The sequence below is a fragment of the Petromyzon marinus genome, chromosome 10, assembly GCF_048934315.1.
Source record: "Petromyzon marinus isolate PM22_M1 ecotype Great Lakes invasive population chromosome 10, UKy_Petmar_22M1.pri1.0, whole genome shotgun sequence".
Taxonomy (NCBI): Eukaryota; Metazoa; Chordata; class Hyperoartia; order Petromyzontiformes; family Petromyzontidae; genus Petromyzon; species Petromyzon marinus.
Genome location: NC_133676.1, coordinates 14,145,973 through 14,163,764, shown reverse-complemented (window position 1 = coordinate 14,163,764; position 17,792 = coordinate 14,145,973). Strand labels below are relative to the sequence as shown.

The 17,792-nt window shown below is 41.3% G+C and overlaps 1 protein-coding gene across 10 annotated transcripts in view; it reads left to right on the top strand.

Moving 5' to 3' along the window:
* LRP1 (LDL receptor related protein 1) overlaps nucleotides 1–17,792 on the top strand; it is a 313,912-nt gene that overhangs the window by 222,958 nt on the left and 73,162 nt on the right. For 7 of the 10 annotated variants that reach the window (XM_032951125.2, XM_032951129.2, XM_032951127.2 and 4 more), the window contains 7 exons: nucleotides 4,284–4,424; nucleotides 5,511–5,636; nucleotides 6,635–6,769; nucleotides 8,483–8,617; nucleotides 10,644–10,773; nucleotides 13,533–13,659; nucleotides 16,826–16,977. In XM_032951125.2, coding sequence (XP_032807016.1) covers nucleotides 4,284–4,424; nucleotides 5,511–5,636; nucleotides 6,635–6,769; nucleotides 8,483–8,617; nucleotides 10,644–10,773; nucleotides 13,533–13,659; nucleotides 16,826–16,977 — 946 coding nt within the window. The remainder of the gene's footprint in view (nucleotides 1–4,283; nucleotides 4,425–5,510; nucleotides 5,637–6,634; nucleotides 6,770–8,482; nucleotides 8,618–10,643; nucleotides 10,774–13,532; nucleotides 13,660–16,825; nucleotides 16,978–17,792) is intronic. The other 3 variants (XM_032951130.2, XM_032951128.2, XM_032951126.2) reach the window with 1 other exon arrangement.

Here is a 17,792-nt window from a genome sequence, read left to right as displayed (position 1 = left end):
GTTGCTAGCTGGCATCTTAGCGTTTTTGAGGGTTGCAGCGATTTCAGATCTTGGTACGTCTGCAGCGATGTGACCCAGGCCCTTGAGAGCCACGTCTACTTGGGCAATGATATCATTAACTGGTATGTGTTTAGGTGTGACTGCAAAGTTTAGCCCTTTAGCTAAAACGGTTAATCTTGGTGGCCTGTTAGGAAAGGGCTAAACTTTGCAGTCACACCTAAACATGAGGCTATCGACATATACAAACACAGAGACAATTTCAACCGAGAAGATGGATTTTGGCTAAGCAATCATTGGAAGGATTTGATAAACCATTTCGAGTCTTAATTGATTGTTTACGTTTACGGTGGCTTTCAGACCGCATCCATTATTTTTCGTCTCCCCCCTCCTCTTTTCCGAACATAGATGGACTCGTCCATCTGAACAAACTGTCAAATCGCTCTCCGTGGTGCTAACGTTAAAAATAACCGCCACTTTTTTCAAATTTTGTTGCCGTGGTTTTCACACCTGATGATGATTGCTTGTGTTGCAGTCGAAACGTCGTGATAATTTTATTTTTTATATTATTATTTTATTGTTTCCCTTCTACGTGACTTTACCGAAAGAACCAAGAATATGATATTACCTTGTGTCCTTCCAAATTATACAATGTGAATAGTCATAGTGTATTACTTTATAATACATTATATTTCAGAAACTGTGGCTTTAATTTTGAGTTCAGTAAGGGTTAAACCATGTATTCTATCGTTTGTGTGTTTTTTTTACTGGTCATGCTCCAATGAAAATGGCACCAATGTTCATCTGTGAAAGAACAGGAATTACATTTTTTTTTTATTAAAATAAACTTGGTAAATGTAATTGTAGCACAGCATCTAGTGTTCTTACTCAGCCTGACCCCAGGGTATTGTGACAGTGTGCACTGAGGTTTGTCGTCCTATCACACAGCTCACCATGTGTGGAGCTGTAACATCTCTAACATGTGTCCATTGACATACCTCGTTGCATCTGTGGTGACTTTATCAGAGGCATATCCCGCATTCCTCGTGCCAAAATGTAAAAAAAAAAAAATAGTTTTTGATTGATTTTAGTTTGCATGTATTAGGAGATTCAATGACATATTTCTTGACAGATAACTTAACCGGTGGTGGTTGTACGCATGTTTGACTTAGGGACGTGAATATTGGCTTTAGTACCTATGGCATTCAGACAAAAAACACCTCCAGGAAATTCCAAAGACCCGCGGGGAGTGGAGAATGGTTTCCTGTATCCGCAACTTTGTTCTACTTAAAATTCCTGCAGTGTCAGTCACGCGCAGAGCGGCAACTGTTTCATTATTGACTGGGCTTTTATCATCTCTGAGACGTGCAGCAGAAACAACTTATTTGTATTAAATCCCTTAAGTAGTGTTCCCCCTGTATTTTACATTCAGTGTAGAAAATAAAAAGATCAATTTATGTTATCCTGATGGAACAGGAAAGATTTTCTAATTTCGGTTTATTACACCGGCGTAAATGCTGACCACCATCGGGCAATCCCAAGTTGTGTTAGCAATTTTTTCTGTGATCTGCGCTTTGACTCCTCAGAGTAGAATTCATGTCGACATTGATGTGTTACTCTAGGCTCTAATACATGCCATTTCACTCCTTTTTTCATAAACAATTTCTCTCTTCTGCGTCTCAGTTGATGGTAGCATTGCTTTTTTTTCAACAAAGAAACCCGCATCTGTTGGATTGGACAATCATATCTTTTCATGGATTTTCTTGGCAGTGGGTGGTAACGCTTTGGTAGCCCAGAGTGGAAAATACCGTGATTGCCAGTGTTTCAAAAGCTCTGTAGCATTGATGATCAATGATTATGGTATTTCTGAAGATTTTCTAACTGCAGCTGAAACTATCTTTTTTATTTTCTTTTTAACTTACAGTAGTACCTTGCCTTGATTGTGTGAATGACATTAACGAAAGATTTTAAAACTAAATATTTTAGAGTATTGAATACACGTATTGCTTTTCGTGGTTTGTATGATCTATGGTATTTTTTTTTTAATGAGGACCAGTAAACATTTTCTGTATGATTTGTGATGAACATAAACCTTCAAATGAATAAGGAGCTTTATGTTTTAATATGTTTATTCCAAGTGCATGGTGCAGAGTTTGTGATTGCTATTAAAGATGTGCTCCATCAACAAGGCGTTCTCCTTTTAATGGTGAAATGTTCAAGGGAATGTTTTCTTCCAGTTATGATTTTAATTTTGAACAAAAGAGGGCAATGTTGTTTTTCCTCTGCAGGACAAAAACTGATTATGTCAAAACCAAAATTGTAATTGGCTTCAATGCTTGCATTTTCTTTTTAACGTATAATTGAAATTGAATTGCCATTTATCAGCAGGACTTCTTGTACAATGCTGTTATGGTTTATAGCGTGACGGTTGTGTGATGTGGTCTTGAATGTGAAAGTGGGAGGGAACGTTTGTGCTTAATGGTCAGAACCAGAATCTTTATTTCGACTGGAGGAAGTTGTTGCACATTTGTCTGACATACATCATGTTTTTTTTTTTACATTTCATATGTGCTGCACACTTGTACCGAGATGTTTGCTTTTTGTTTTGATGTTTGCAGTTTCTATTTGTATACATTTCTTGATAGTGATGTGTACTTGAATGATTAATGTCATGCTACATCATAGAGCTTGTTCATTTTTATCTTTTTGATCGGACTGAACGCATTTGAGCAGCCTGATTACTGCACAATTGCACCACAACCTGTTTTGAAGCTAACCTGATCAGTTGAAATCAGAATTCATGTCTTGTTATTTCCACGTGCAAAATTCTGCTGCTATATACCTGGTGCTGTCGAGAAATTTAGCAAATGAGAATTTACAATGATTATGGGGTTTTTTATCATTTAATATTGCGGATAAAACACGTGATAATTTTGAAGATGCATTTTCAAATGTTTGGAAGATGTAGGTATGTGCCTCGCATTTTTGTGAATTTGCTAATAGCCCTGACAAGCATAGATATGTAGTCTGATCTTTTGTAGTGTGTATGTAGGCTGATGTTTTGATCATTTGACTGACCTTTTTGCAAGGCATTCACCTCTTCCCTACATCTCTTAATGTATTTTGTAGCTTCAGATAATTTGTACTCTGGGAGCTTTTAATGTTGCCCTTCTTACATGCACTTAATTATTTTCGAGTTTGTCTACATTTTGCTACCTCTTCACTTCGATTTTTCATGTTCATTTTTTTCCTGTAAGTAGATTTGTTCTGATAATTGTTTTTTACCCTTTTATCTGGCAACCAAAACAAACCCCAAAAAAACACAATTGTCATATTTTCCTACTGGCAAAGGAGGTTTCAATAGATGTTTTATCTTTATAGGTAAATTGCAGTATCTCTTGCATCACACTCAGCCTGTAATCTCTTCCTGTGTTACATTAGCTGATGACAGATGTGTCTGACAGAATCAAGTGAATATCATTCCTATTTTTTTGTTCATCTGGACTTTTCCGCATTCCTTTCCGAGATTGAAACTTCTTAAACAATTTGCACATTGCATTCGTTGTCATTGCTGGTTGCAAATCAAATAGTAATTTCCCCATTCAATCTTCACCTTTTCTGAGGGAAAATTGCACACACTTCAAACCAACTTTTAATAACTAAAGAGTGGACTATATTTTCAACTACTTTCATCAACTATACTGAGAAAATGTCTAAAGTCTTGGCTCAAAAATAAACTTGCGTAGATGAACACTTTGACTAAAACAGCAGTGGCCAACTGGCGTCTCCTGGGCAGCATGCGGCCTTTTAATCCACCACATGCGGCTCTATTGAAGGGGCATAATGTAGAACGTACTATCACAGTCACAAAGAATAATGAATGTCTCCCGTGCTGTACCGAAAACTTTCTATATATACTTATAGATATATATATATAAACTTGGTTCTTTGCAGAACTCATGGGTATTTTTTGGCTCTTGGTCTGTTACCGGTTGACCGACCCCTGGACTAAAATAATAATAATAGTCTTCTCTGGAGTACTCCAGCGCTGTCCTACCAGACAGTCTCGTCCCTTCACCTGATGAAGGCCGCTTGTGTTGTGGCCGAAACGTCGTGAGAATATTATTGTGTTATTTTATTTTATCAATTTATTATTTTATTCTCATTCTACGTGACTTTACCGAAAGAACCAAAGAAGATGAATCATTGCAGTCACGAAAGCTTTAAATCGAAAAATAATAATCGTGTAAAGTGGACCCAATGTGTGACACCTGTGCCCCATGTAGGAGACAAGCTCTGGTGGGCGGACCAGGCCTCGGAGCAGCTTGGTACCTGCAGCAAGCGCGATGGCTCCAATGCAGTCGTCCTGCGCAATTCCACAGCCAACGTGATGCACTTGCGCGTGTACGACCGGGACCTGCAGAAAGGTAGGGGGGCGTGGGGGGCGCTGTACCTCAATTAGGCAGAGGTCCGCAGTAGGATGACAAATGTTGAGTTTTCTTCGTGGTTTTAAGGTAATCGTGTTGTTCAGTTTTATACTCGTCCATCATGGCACCCCACATCTTGTTTTTGTACGTTACAGATGATACAAATGCTCGTTTATCTTATTTGAAGATTGATAATTATAGAATGTGTTTTATATTCGTGTTTACAATAATTAATGTGTTTCCCTTTTTATATTGTAGTTGCCAAATATGCTAACAACATTGTGGATATGAAACTAAATCTGTGATTACATTTTTTTTTATTCCTGCCAATTTGTACTACCTAGCTGTTTCCTAAAACCAAATGGTGGATGACGTAATCCATATCGTACTCTATATTTTTAAGTTTAGAAAGGCAAACTTAATGAATTATTTAAACATTATTTAAGCGGACATTGTTTACATAACAAGTTGAATTTTGTCCACACAAGTCCGACGACTTTGTCGCTTTAAGCTTCCTTGCATTAAGTTCCATATCACAGTTCTTAAGACAAAGCACCTTTTGTTTCTACAGCCCAAGTGAGATTGGGTTAATATATTGCAATGTCATCGAGAAAAGGAAAAGAATTAACCTAACATCCCAGTGGAGCGGGTGGTGACATGGCCAAACGGTAGCGCGATTGCCACGTGAGGCGTCTTGAGGATTCTGGTTCCAGACCAGCGGCCGCTCTGGCTAATGCTGTTGGTACATTAACCAATAACAAGACGTTCTACCTCCTTTACCGTGGACATTAAAGAGCCCATCACATTTTTTTTTAGAGAGTAGGCAATGTGTACTGCCATCGTAGTTCAAAGCAAACATTTAAGCACATAGCAGCATCGCCCCCCCCCCCCCCATTGGCACGAAAAACACAGCGCCTTCAGAATGGCCTTACGTTATTTTAACGGCGCAAACACCACATGTACCGAACCGCTGTTGATCACCAAATGCGCGCGTTATGCTTTCGTTTCACGTGGGCCGCCTTGCCCCCACCTCCTGGCAGAAGTCAAAAAACACGTGGGGCATGTTGTGACCACCTTTGCCCCCAGGCACGAACCCATGCAGCGTGAACAACGGAAACTGTGCCCAGCTGTGCCTGCCCCGCTCGGAGACGGTGCCCACCTGCCGCTGCACGGCCGGCTACAACCTGCAGGCTGACCAGCGCAACTGCGAAGGTTAGGCTGCATTGCATCACCAGTTGTGAGGCGCTGTGATCCAGCGCGGGCTCTGGTGGCGTCGCACCCAGTTCTTTTCGCGGCTCTCCCTCCTTACCCGTGGGGGTCGAGGTCGCCATTTGCTGCCTCGCCCCAAGGCATTTAAGGACAGCAATTTGATTTGTTTTCATCTCTACAGGAGCTGAGTGCTACCCTTCCTCACACGTATAGGTTTTTAGCTAGGTTATTCTGGTTTTCTCCCCCGTGTATACAAGCTCATGAGTAGATTTGGCCAAAATCCCAGTGTAGGACCCACAGAGCTTGGGCAATTGGTGGCACGGGTTCTGGCTGCCTTCCCACTTGTCTGTGGTTTCCCGTACCTCTAAATCATTCTCCCCCTCTTGAGAGTGAACACAAACTGTGTGCAGTACAATCGAGAAATTATCCATTTATATATTTATTTTTGTATAATTTATTTATTTGAGGATTCCAATTTGAATTTGAACACTAAAATTAAGTCAAAATAATAACGTTCAACCTTTTGCCAAGCCACTGCTGGATGAAGGTCTCTCCAAGCCGTGTCAGCCGTGGCATTGGTTTTATTATACTTAACCGCACACGTTCAGTGTGGATTGGTGAAGCAGTTGTTACCCAGGAGCCGGTCTCTATCACTCAACACTCGTGTTAACCGTGGCTGAGAAGCGAACTCGGCTTCTTGTGTTCATGCCACTGCTTCACCTCTGGGGGCACAAGGTTGTAGAAGAATCCATGTTCCTGTGATGGTGCCTTTACGCTCAGAAAAGATGACTTGCGTTCACTGTTTCAGAATGCGGTGCGGCTTATCAGGCACGCTTAATTTTACTGACCAAGGAGAGATGACGGGAATTATTTTTTCAACTGTGAGTCCTGGTCTTCCCTTTTGATGTATCTGCTCCCACTGTTTTCTATGATCTGGTTATCTCTCTGGCTTCCCATGTTAGGGTCAGGTGGTTTGAAGTGTGCTTTGTGTCCATGCAAAGCAGGTATCGGAGCCTTCCTGCTGTACTCCGTTCACGAAGGCATCCGTGGCATCCCCCTGGACCCAGCCGATAAGACAGATGCCCTGGTGCCAATATCCGGCACCTCCCTCGCTGTTGGCATTGACTTTCATGCAGGTCAGCATGTTCGACTCAACACGCCAATGTACTCGTACGCTCGCGCACACATACAAAAACAAACCAGATTGTTGGAACAAGTGCACTTAGCGAGCAATTATGAAGGCTAGCATGGTACACGAGTAAGTGATATGGCCAGAACTATGCCCTGGTCACAATTGTCTTAGTGCTGATGTTTACACAACTCACCATATACTTATATGAGGCTGAGCTGGCATAGGGGATGCACGGGGACCGGTTTAGATAATCGTCAATGATGTTAGCCATGGTCATGAATCGAACTCAGGCCACCGGGTGCAGTGTATTGATCACTGCACCACTGTTCACACATACACATGCAAATATGAACAGTAAAAGTATTTGCATGCACATGTGTGTATGTATGTTGAGCTTCTTTTGCACCACACATAGCCAACTGTGCTAATCGGAGGTGCGGGGCTAATCGCAGGTGTGAAAAAAATATGGGATTTATTTTCTCTCCAATGTTTCTGTTATTTAGCAAATACGTTGATTGATCGTTGTTATATATATGCACAGCAGTCCGATATTGTACATGTTACAGGGTGACCTAAATATATAATCCAATATTCAAGAATTATAATTAGATGGCAGTTTTAGCTCAGTCCATACATATGTAGCGGGTTCACTTGAGAGATTAATTCAGGAGGCAACACGTTAATTCTAAGATCACAATGGGGTAACTACATAGCCAGTAACCACAATGGGGTAACTACATAACCGGTAACCACCACGGGGTGACTTTATAAACGGGTCAGGTCAGTCGGCAAACTGCCTGACCCACGATGCCAAGCACGAAGACCGGAAACCGAGGAGAGGATGTAGCATGGCGGGTTCCATTCCAGCAGACAGCCCCGATGGGACCACGGGACCTCCCTTTTATGCTCCCCAGCGTGGCCTGGCTCTGCCCTCGGCCACGCCTCCTTCTGGAACTCACCAGAAGATTCTGGGCCATACACCACGTGTCCCTTCTGTCACCTTTGGCCCACATCCTTACCCTGTCCTGTCACGTGCCCTTGCCAGCCAACCGGGTTGCTACGTCCTCAGATGCCCCCTCTACGCCAGCCACCAGAACCATGCCCCCGAGGGAGCCTTTTCCATGACATAGCGTCCCCTGCTGGCAGAGAGGGCTACTACAATTCTAGATTTAAAGCTTTCGTGACTGCTAGGATCCATACTCTTTGGTTCTATTGGGTAAAGTCACGTAGGTGAAAATAAAATAACAAAAAATCACGACGTTTTGGCCACAACACAAGCGGCCTTCATCAGGTGAAGGGACGAGACTGTCCGCTCTCATCCCTTCACCTGATGAAGGCCGCTTGTGTTGTGGCCGAAACGTCGTGATTTTTTGTTATTTTATTTTCACCTACGTGACTTTACCCAATAGAACCAAAGAGTAGGGCTACTACACTCCCAGTTCCCCTCTCAGTAACTGGTGCTCAGCGCCGTAGTGACCCATTATGTCACTACACATTTATAAGTATATATACACACATACACCGGCAGCATGTTTATTAACTTTGTATGCTACCATCATATCAACTATGCGGTTCAAATTGTACATGTTTATTCTCAAAATAATTTTAGTTTTTTGTGTTATGGACAACCATTATGAGACATGCTACCTGCAATAGATATGTTTCTTTCCTTCAATTGGACCTATGTATCAGTGCAGTGTGTCAATGTTCTGTCCAGGCAACGATACAATCTACTGGGTGGACATGGGATTAAGCAGCATTCACCGTGCAAAGCGAGACCAGACCTGGAGAGAGGACATCATCACCAATGGCCTGGGAAGAGTGGAGGGAATTGCTGTGGACTGGATTGCCGGTAATGGGCATGGGGGGAAGTGGTCAATCGGCGAAAGAAAAAGCAAAAGCTTTCTTCCTTCGCAAGCGAGCAAAATAGAAGTGGAACTAATCTCCATCGATCTTCTTCTTTTGTATAGGATTCGGGGCACCGCGTTGGGGGCAGGGGAGGTGGAAGCAACAGTTTGTATCGATGTCAGATGTCATAGTTGAATGTTAAGGTCCTTCAATCAATCCAAGGCGGCAGTGGACGCTGTATGGATTGCAGCGATACTGCCAGGCTGTGCGTGGAAGGCTGCACTCGTCGGTGATGCGATCTCCATCTGGGGTCCTGAGCAAGAAGTAAAAATTCCACATTTCTGTTGCAGCCCGGCAGATCGCAGCTGTGGAATTCCCACGGCGACAAACTGGCATTGATTTTACCCCCCATGGATGAATGTGGTTGAGCTGATCTGTTCGCCGGGATATAAACGCACAACTTTGCAACGACTAGTCAAGTGCTGGAAACACAGCAGAAGGGCATTGAAATCCAAACTTCTCTTTTTAATAAAACTGATGTGATTTCCAACTAATGCCTAAAGGCCACCGTTAATCTGTATGTATGCATTTATATGTTTAATATATTCAAATAACTCTGAAAGGATCGCCGAGCATTTTGTAGCTAAAGGTTCTCTTGCATGCAGTCACATGAATTTTTAAACCACGTGTGATGTTAGAACTGCATTGTTCGACATTATTACCTATTTTGACATGTAATCCTGTCTGATGTAGGTCACATCGAATATCCTGTTTGAATGAGACTCCCCAGTGAAAGTATCACAATGTCTGGCAATGTAATGGAGAGGGATAATAAATCCAGCCTGCCGAATTCCCATTTGGAGCCCTACTTTAGATGAGGTTCATTCCAAAAAAGATTTTTTTTTTCATCAGAGTAATCTAAATCCAATTGATTCACAGTAATTATAATTGATTCGAAAATACTATACCTAATCCTAATTGATGAAGATGACTCAATGCCCAATTGCCTGTGTGTTCAGTGACTAGTTTTTTTGGTAAAAAAGTACTATTCTTTCTTTTTGTGCACAAACATAATTGGTAAATGTTGACGCATTTGAAAATCTTTCCATTATTGTGCAGGTGCTTTTTGTTTAAACATGTATTATACAATTATATAAATGATGTCTGTGCATTACACAATTTATATACTGCGTGATACCAACATTGTTATAGTATTTTTTTATATTAAATTAAACATTAGGATTGCTAGGTCAACATTCCAGCTATCAATATCTTACACTGCTGAGCATTTGTATGTGATTGTTATTGGTGTTGTTTTAGACTTGCAATTATTCTGCCCAAAATAGTCACCATAAGGAATGGGCACAAAATTGATTTCATTAATCTAGAATGTTGAGACAAAAGATATCCTCCAAAGTCCATAAACCTCAGGCACAGGCAATCTAATCCACAGTCAGTAAAGATAATTGGTATTTATCAATGTGAGGTATGGAATACAGTATGTAGCAGTATAATAAACGTGGTGTATCTGCGTTTTCCCGCTAAATACAAGGTTCTGAGGCCTAATTTTCAGTGTACTTTGCATCGCAGCTTGTTTTTGACAGAGTTGATCTTTCATTTTCCACAGCTGTCTGGTAACTTATAAATATATAGTGTGATATCCTGCAACGTTAATTCAGCACACCCTGTGGGGTACCATTTACATGTATAGCCCAATGTGTGAAATTTGTTATAGAATACATTACAAAATGAAATGTAAAAAAAATATGTACAAACAATAATTGCCTTCATTTAAAAGCTATTTACACTTACATAATTAAAAATTAAATGCAATGTTTTTCCACGTAGGTAAATAAAGTACATTTAAATGTTCCCCCACATGACCCAGGTCACCACTGAAAAAAGAGCATTTGCATTCCAATTGGAATTCGCATGCTCAGGGTAATTGAATAAACATTGAAAACAAATCCGCAAAGCAAATGTGATATTTATGTTAAACCATCGGGTGCTGCATGCCTCTGTGTGCTTAGGAAACATCTACTGGATTGACCAGGGCTTTGACGTGATTGAGGTGGCCAGATTAAACGGCTCCTTCCGCTACGTGGTCATCTCGCAGGGGCTGGATAAGCCCCGGGCCATCGCCGTGCACCCAGATAAAGGGTGAGGGAACGCATTGGCACCTTTACAGCGAGTGGATGTACTGCACTGTGCGTTCTCTAAATGCATTGGCTGTTATTTCTTACCTTCGTAGCCGAATAATATTTCGGGCAAATTTACAAAAAAAAAACTATAAATGCCAAGGTTGTTGTTGTTTTGATTTAAAGCTTTCGTGACTGCAGGGATTCATATTCTTGGTTCTTTCGGTAAAGTCACGTAGAAGAGAAACGATAAAATAATAAAAATATAAAACAAGAGACCTGATGGCTCATTGAACCATCAGGTCTCTTTTTTATTAAGACATCTAAAAAAGGTAGCTTGCCATCTTTTTCGACTTCCATGGTAAATCTGATGACTGGGTGTATGAAATTGATGTGGTCATGGAATTGGTCTAGAGCAGGTCGGCTATGTGGAGCCTTTCAAAACCATCACTTTTCTCTACATTGCGGGAATCACAAAAAAGATCTCCAAAATTTGAATAAACACAAGATCCAGGTCCGATTCAACACATTACATAATATCCGTGATCTGGTTCCATCTGTAAAATATGTGATTCCGGACATACAGTACCCTGGCGTCTACAAACTAAGTTGCCTCTGTGGTAGTAGTTACATTGGAGAAACCAAACGACATGTCTCGGACCGCATCCGTGAACACAAAGCAGACCTAAAACACGGTACGACCAACACCTCGGCCGTGACAGATCACTGTTATAATTCAGTAGGTTCACATGACATTGACTTCTCCAAGACAGAGGTTCTTTGCAAGCCATCTGGCTACCATGAGAGATTCGTTCATGAGGCTATCCACATATACAAACACAGAGACAATTTCAACCGAGAAGATGGATTCTGGCTTGGCAATCATTGGAAGGATTTGATAAACCATTTCGGGTTTTAATTGATTGTTCACGCTTACGGTGGCTTTCAGACCGCATCCATTATTTTCGTCTCCCCCCTCTTTTCCAAACATAGATGGACTCGTCCATCTGAACAAACTGTCAAATCGTTCTCCGTGGTGCTAACGTTAAAAAAACGCCACTTTTTTGAAATTGTGTTGCTGTGGTTTTCACACCTGATGATGATTGCTTGTGTTGCAGTCAAAATGTCGTGAGAATTTTATTGTTTCATATTTGTATTATTTTATTGTTTCCCTTCTACGTGACTTTACCGAAAGAACCAAGAATGTGTTATTATTTTCTACAATAACACATTTTTTTTCCAGCAGATCTAAAACAATATGTCACCACTGAACACGTTAAATGTATGGAATAGTCACATTGGATTGCCAATTATGCTTCAATAGAGCAAATAAACATCTTCATAGCACAGGAGTATCTCAGGAAACCTATGTTTAGGCTATTTTTGGTCCCATGTTTATACTTTTGTATACAAAATAAATATGCATCAATTAGACATTTTTGTTGAAATAAACCTTAGTTTTAATATAATGCCTACTTATATTCACTAATATTTTGTATGTATAGTGTTATATTATACAACATGTGTATTGCTTCAAATGAAGTATACACACTCTAAATAGAAATACATTTTAATCTATTAGCCGTTGGGCCTTTTGGATTGTTGTTTTACAGCAGTATTTGTTTGTGCCTGCCATACTTCTGGGCAAATTGTATAGATGCTTAATTCAATGTATTTGTCATAATTCTTCACGGCAGTGCATAATTATATTTACTCTCAATATAAAGCTACCATTAAACATTGCACAATTGTTTTCAACATAAAGTGAGCCCAAAATGATTGCTACATATATAAAATAAATTGGTAAGGAAAATATATAATGTACAACAACATCTTTAAGTCTAATCTTTTCAATCAGTTTATCAAAAAAGCGTTTTGTTTCATTTGTAAAAAGCCTGTAATGAGATGTTTCGTTTATATGCATGAGTATTGTCACTGAAATAGTTTTGGAGACATGTTAAAGATACCACTATAGATACATACATTGGAGCAAAGATGTAAATAGCATGCGACTGTGCCTTCCATCTATGACGATGCACATGCCTGGTATTGCTGTGAATTTATTGTTTAGTTCTGTGTGAGAATATGAACTGCCTTTGGTGACAAATCTATGATCTATGAATTTTTTAATTATGTTTTTTGTTATTGTGAATAATAGAGCCTGCGATATTAATATACTACTCACAGTACCCTCTAGCAATCTATACTTTGTAAAGCTATCATTTTCCAGTGTAATATTTAATCTCTGTGTATTCATGAGAATTTCTCATTATCCACCCCTTCAGAAATTTGCGATGAGGATTTTAAAAGTGTGCCATGTAACAGTGCACTGGAATTAGTCCTGTATGTGTCTGTGTATGCGACTGGACCTTATCTTGTTTTATTGTTATGAACGTTTAACTTGAGACTGTAGGAATCCATACTCTTCGGTTCTTTCGATAAAGTCACGTAGGTAGAAATAAAACAAAATAAATCACGACGTTTCGATAGCAGCACAAGCCATCGTCTTCAGGTGCTTTCTCACACCAGCGTCCGTCATCAGTTGATGATTATGGACGCTTGTGTTGTGCCCGAAACGTGGCGATTTATTTAATATTCTACCTACGTGACTTTACCGAAAGAACCAAAAGAGTATGGATTCCTGCAGTGACGAAAGCTTCAAAAGGATGCATTCTCACCTGATGACGGATGCTTGTGTTGCGCCCGAAACGTTGTGATCTATTTGTGAGTTGTAGTAAAAGGCTCGACATTGCACTGACGTGTTTATCCGATGTTTGATAGGTACCTCTTCTGGACTGAGTGGGGCCAGAACCCTCGCATTGAGAGATCCCGTTTGGATGGAACGGAGCGCACTGTCTTGGTCAATGTCAGCATCGCGTGGCCCAATGGCATCTCTGTCGATTATGAGGTCAGTCTCCCCAAGCGAAGCAAAGAGTTATTATTTTATTTTAAAGGTAGTGCTTTTAATTCTCAATATTCTTCAGTAATCTCTCAAGTAAATATCGTGGCTACGTACGGTGCGAAAGAAGTTCGGCATGCACACGTACAGTGAGGGGGAAAAAGTATTTGATCCCCTGCTGATTTTGTACTTTGCCCACTGACAAGGAAATGATCAGTCTATAATTTTAATGGTAGGTTTATTTGAACAGTGAGAGACAGAATAACAACAACAAAATCCAGAAAAACGCATGTCAAAATGTTATAAATTGATTTGCATTTTAATGAGGGAAATAAGTATTTTACCTCTCTACAAAACATGACTTAGTACTTGGTGGCAAAACCCTTGTTGGCAATCACAGAGGTCAGACGTTTCTTGTAGTTGGCCACCAGGTTTGCACACATCTCAGGAGGGATTTTGTCCCACTCCTCTTTGCAGATCTTCTCCAAGTCATTACAGTTTCGAGGCTGACGTTTGGCAACTCGAACCTTCAGCTCCCTCCACAGATTTTCTATTGGATTAAGGTCTGGAGACTGGCTAGGCCACTCAAGGACCTTAATGTGCTTCTTCTTGAACCACTCTTTTGGTGCCTTGGCCGTGTGTTTTGGGTCATTGTCATGCTAGAACACCCATCCACGACCCATTTTCAATGCCCTTGCTGAGGGAAGGAGGTTCTCACCCAAGATTTGATGGTAAATAGCCCCGTCCATCGTCCCTTTGATGCGGTGAAGTTGTCCTGTCCCCTTAGCAGAAAAACACCCCCTAAGCATAATGTTTCAACCTCCATGTTTGATGGTGGGGATGGTGTTCTTGGGGTCATAGGCAGCATTCCCCCTCCTCCAAACACGGTGAGTTGAGTTGATGCCAAAGAGCTCCATTTTGGTCTCATCTGACCACAACACTTTCACCCAGTTGTCCTCTGAATCATTCAGATGTTCATTGGCAAACTTCAGACGGGCATGTATATGTGCTTTCTTGAGCAAGGGGACCTTGCGGGCGCTGCAGGATTTCAGTCCTTCACGGCGTAGTGTGTTACCAATTGTTTTCTTGGTGACTATGGTCCCAGCTGCCTTGAGATCATTGACAATATCCTCCCGTGTAGTTCTGGGCTGATTCCTCACCGTTCTCGTGATCATTGCAACTCCACGAGGTGAGATCTTGCATGGAGCCCCAGGCCGAGGGAGATTGACAGTTCTTTTGTGTTTCTTCCATTTGCGAATAATCGCACCAACTGTTGTCACCTTCTCACCAAGCTGCTTGGCAATGGTCTTGTAGCCCATTCCAGCCTTGTGTAGGTCTACAATCTTGTCCCTGACATCCTTGGAGAGCTCTTTGGTCTTGGCTATGGTGGAGAGTTTGGAATCCGATTGATTGATTGCTTCTGTGGACAAGTGTCTTTTATACAGGTAACATGCTGAGATTAGGAGCACTCCCTTTAAGAGTGTGCTCTTAATCTCAGCTCGTTACCTGATTAAAAGACACCTGGGAGCCAGAAATCTTTTTGATTGAGAGGGGGTCAAATACTTATTTCCCTCATTAAAATGTAAATCAATTTCTAACATTTTTGACATGTTTTTCTGGATTTTTTGTTGTTATTCTGTCTCTCACTGTTCAAATAAACCTACCATTAAAATTATAGACTAATCATTTCTTTGTCAGTGGGCAAACGTACAAAATCAGCAGGGGATCAAATACTTTTTTCCCTCACTGTACGCCATTGAATCCGCAAAAAAGAGAGAGCATAGAAATTCAGGTGATATTGGTGGAGCGTTACAAATTCATAGTCTGCATGTTAATTGTATATTTACTGGCTTATTTATTTATCGATCTGAGTCATAGTTAAGCTAAATGGCATTAGTCAGGCAGCAGGCAACAGCTGTTCTTCAATCCTAGATCAATTTTCCATTTCCCTTTAACACCCAGTTACAGTAGGAGCTTATTAATGAAAACCTTTATTTTGTAGATTTTGTTTTACAATGTTTTCACCTCTGTTGACTTTCATTTGAAATCGCTCATTTCTGAGCATTTCGGAGGATGGAGCTTGTGCTCTACAAACTGCTGCATTGGCGTCAGAGTTAGCGCCTTGCGAATGTGAATTCGTCAGGACAGCTCTGCCCTGTGGATACATGCTTGAGCAGGTCTGTGATTAAGCGCCCTGTCAGGCGGCATAGACTAATGGCCATTTTGCGTGTATAATTTATACATCCTCACTTGAAATGGTCGTTTCTAAATAATTAAATAACCCCCCCGCTTATAAATCTGCATGATGCACGCAAGTGGCCGATCTTGGTGGCATGTTCATGGAGGAGGAGGCTAGAGGGGGCACGTAGCTGCCAATTTACTGTGGGCTTTCTGCTGACATTGGCGACTGGGATTTCAGCACGGACGGATCCAGCAGTAAAACCAAAAAATGTCGGTGTGTCCTTACATGCTGAGCTGCACGCGGTGACTTTAATTAGACGGCAGGGTGTCGTTTTGGTAGTACTTGTGCATCACAGCTAAAGGCCCTTGGTTTGGTTGCTGGCTTGGGCGCCATTCTATGTGTGGAGTTTGTATGTTCTCCCCCTGTTCTGCCTGGGTTTCCTTTAGGTTTATTGGCAAAAAAACATAATATGTGGTATTGGCCAAACATGCGAATGATTAAACATTACATGTAAATTACTGAATTGGGAAAACACGCAGCTACATAGCCCCTTCCGTTGAAAACTTGGCAGTACTGCCCTGAAAAATTGTCTTGAGATACTGTGAGGATTTTCTGGGCAACCAAGCATAATCATATAATAATTCTTGTTTTTCACTCTGTCTCTTTCATAAAGGTTTCATTATTGAAGCACACTGAACGTACGTTTGAATTCAGATCATCTATTTTTCTGCAGTCGAAAAGGTTCCCTCCTCTTAGCACCTGCGGTGGCATTATCACAGTGGCGTCAATGCCAGCATTGATGCGGTGTCAACGTCAAAAAATGCCCCCCTAACATTGGAGAAGACCAATTTGTCGAATTTTAGACTCGCATGCTTGAATACTGCCAGTGTTGGGCTCTTTTGTAATAATTTGTCACTGCCTACAGATATGGATTTCTTATGTTCTGTCCCAAAAATGGCTGTGTGTTATTCCTCTCACGTCCCAACTGGACAGGAGGACAAGTTGTACTGGTGCGATGCCCGCACAGACAAGATCGAGCGCATTGACCTGGAGACCGGAGAGAATCGCGAGGTCGTTTTGTCCACCAGCAACATGGACATGTTCTCCGTGTCTGTCTTCGGAGACTACATCTACTGGAGTGATCGGTAAACAAACCCTGACCTCTTTTTCAAAGACGGGCAGAGATTTATCAGCAACGTAGTCGATATCTGTTTGCTACTGGGTTTATTTATTATACACAGTGCGTAAACTGGTTTGACCAAATGCATACATCGGTCAAGCTCATTTTTATAAATTCTATTAGCATGCAGATTTCTTTCATTTCCATGATATTTTTTTACCTGATAAAATAAATAATTTCCGCATGGATCTCGCATTAAGCTGCTTAGACTCTATTATGTACGTTGCAAAACAACGAATCAATCTTCTTACATAATGTCAGCATGATAATAATAATAATAATGTGAATTACATTATTGTGCTGTTATCATTGTAAAAAATGGGTAGACACCACTTCATGACGTGCTCTATGGGGGTGGGCGAAATGCAGCACTGCGGGAGGCGAGCACACGCAGCATTGTAGGCATGGGACAGGGGTGTTCAAGCATAGAGACCCATCCCTTCTGGTGGCAAGGTAGCGCTACCTCTGAATAATGACTGCTGAGAGGTCTCATGTCCACCTGTATGTATGCATGTATTTTGATCGTCTTTCACACCGTATGGAGGCAACTGGGCTAAAGCTAATCCATATATAACGAAAACCAAGACAAAGCTCCCCCGTATGGCCGTGACAGACTGTTGGGGCTAGTGCTATTAGCGAGTAGCACCTATAAAGGATGGCATGGCACAGGAAGGGGGGTGAGTGACCAGCACCACGCCTGGCCGCCTTTGTCTCCCTAGTGGCCATGTTTTGCACACCGCACCAGGTACTCATTTAGTTGACCTCGCGGAAGCCCAGGAC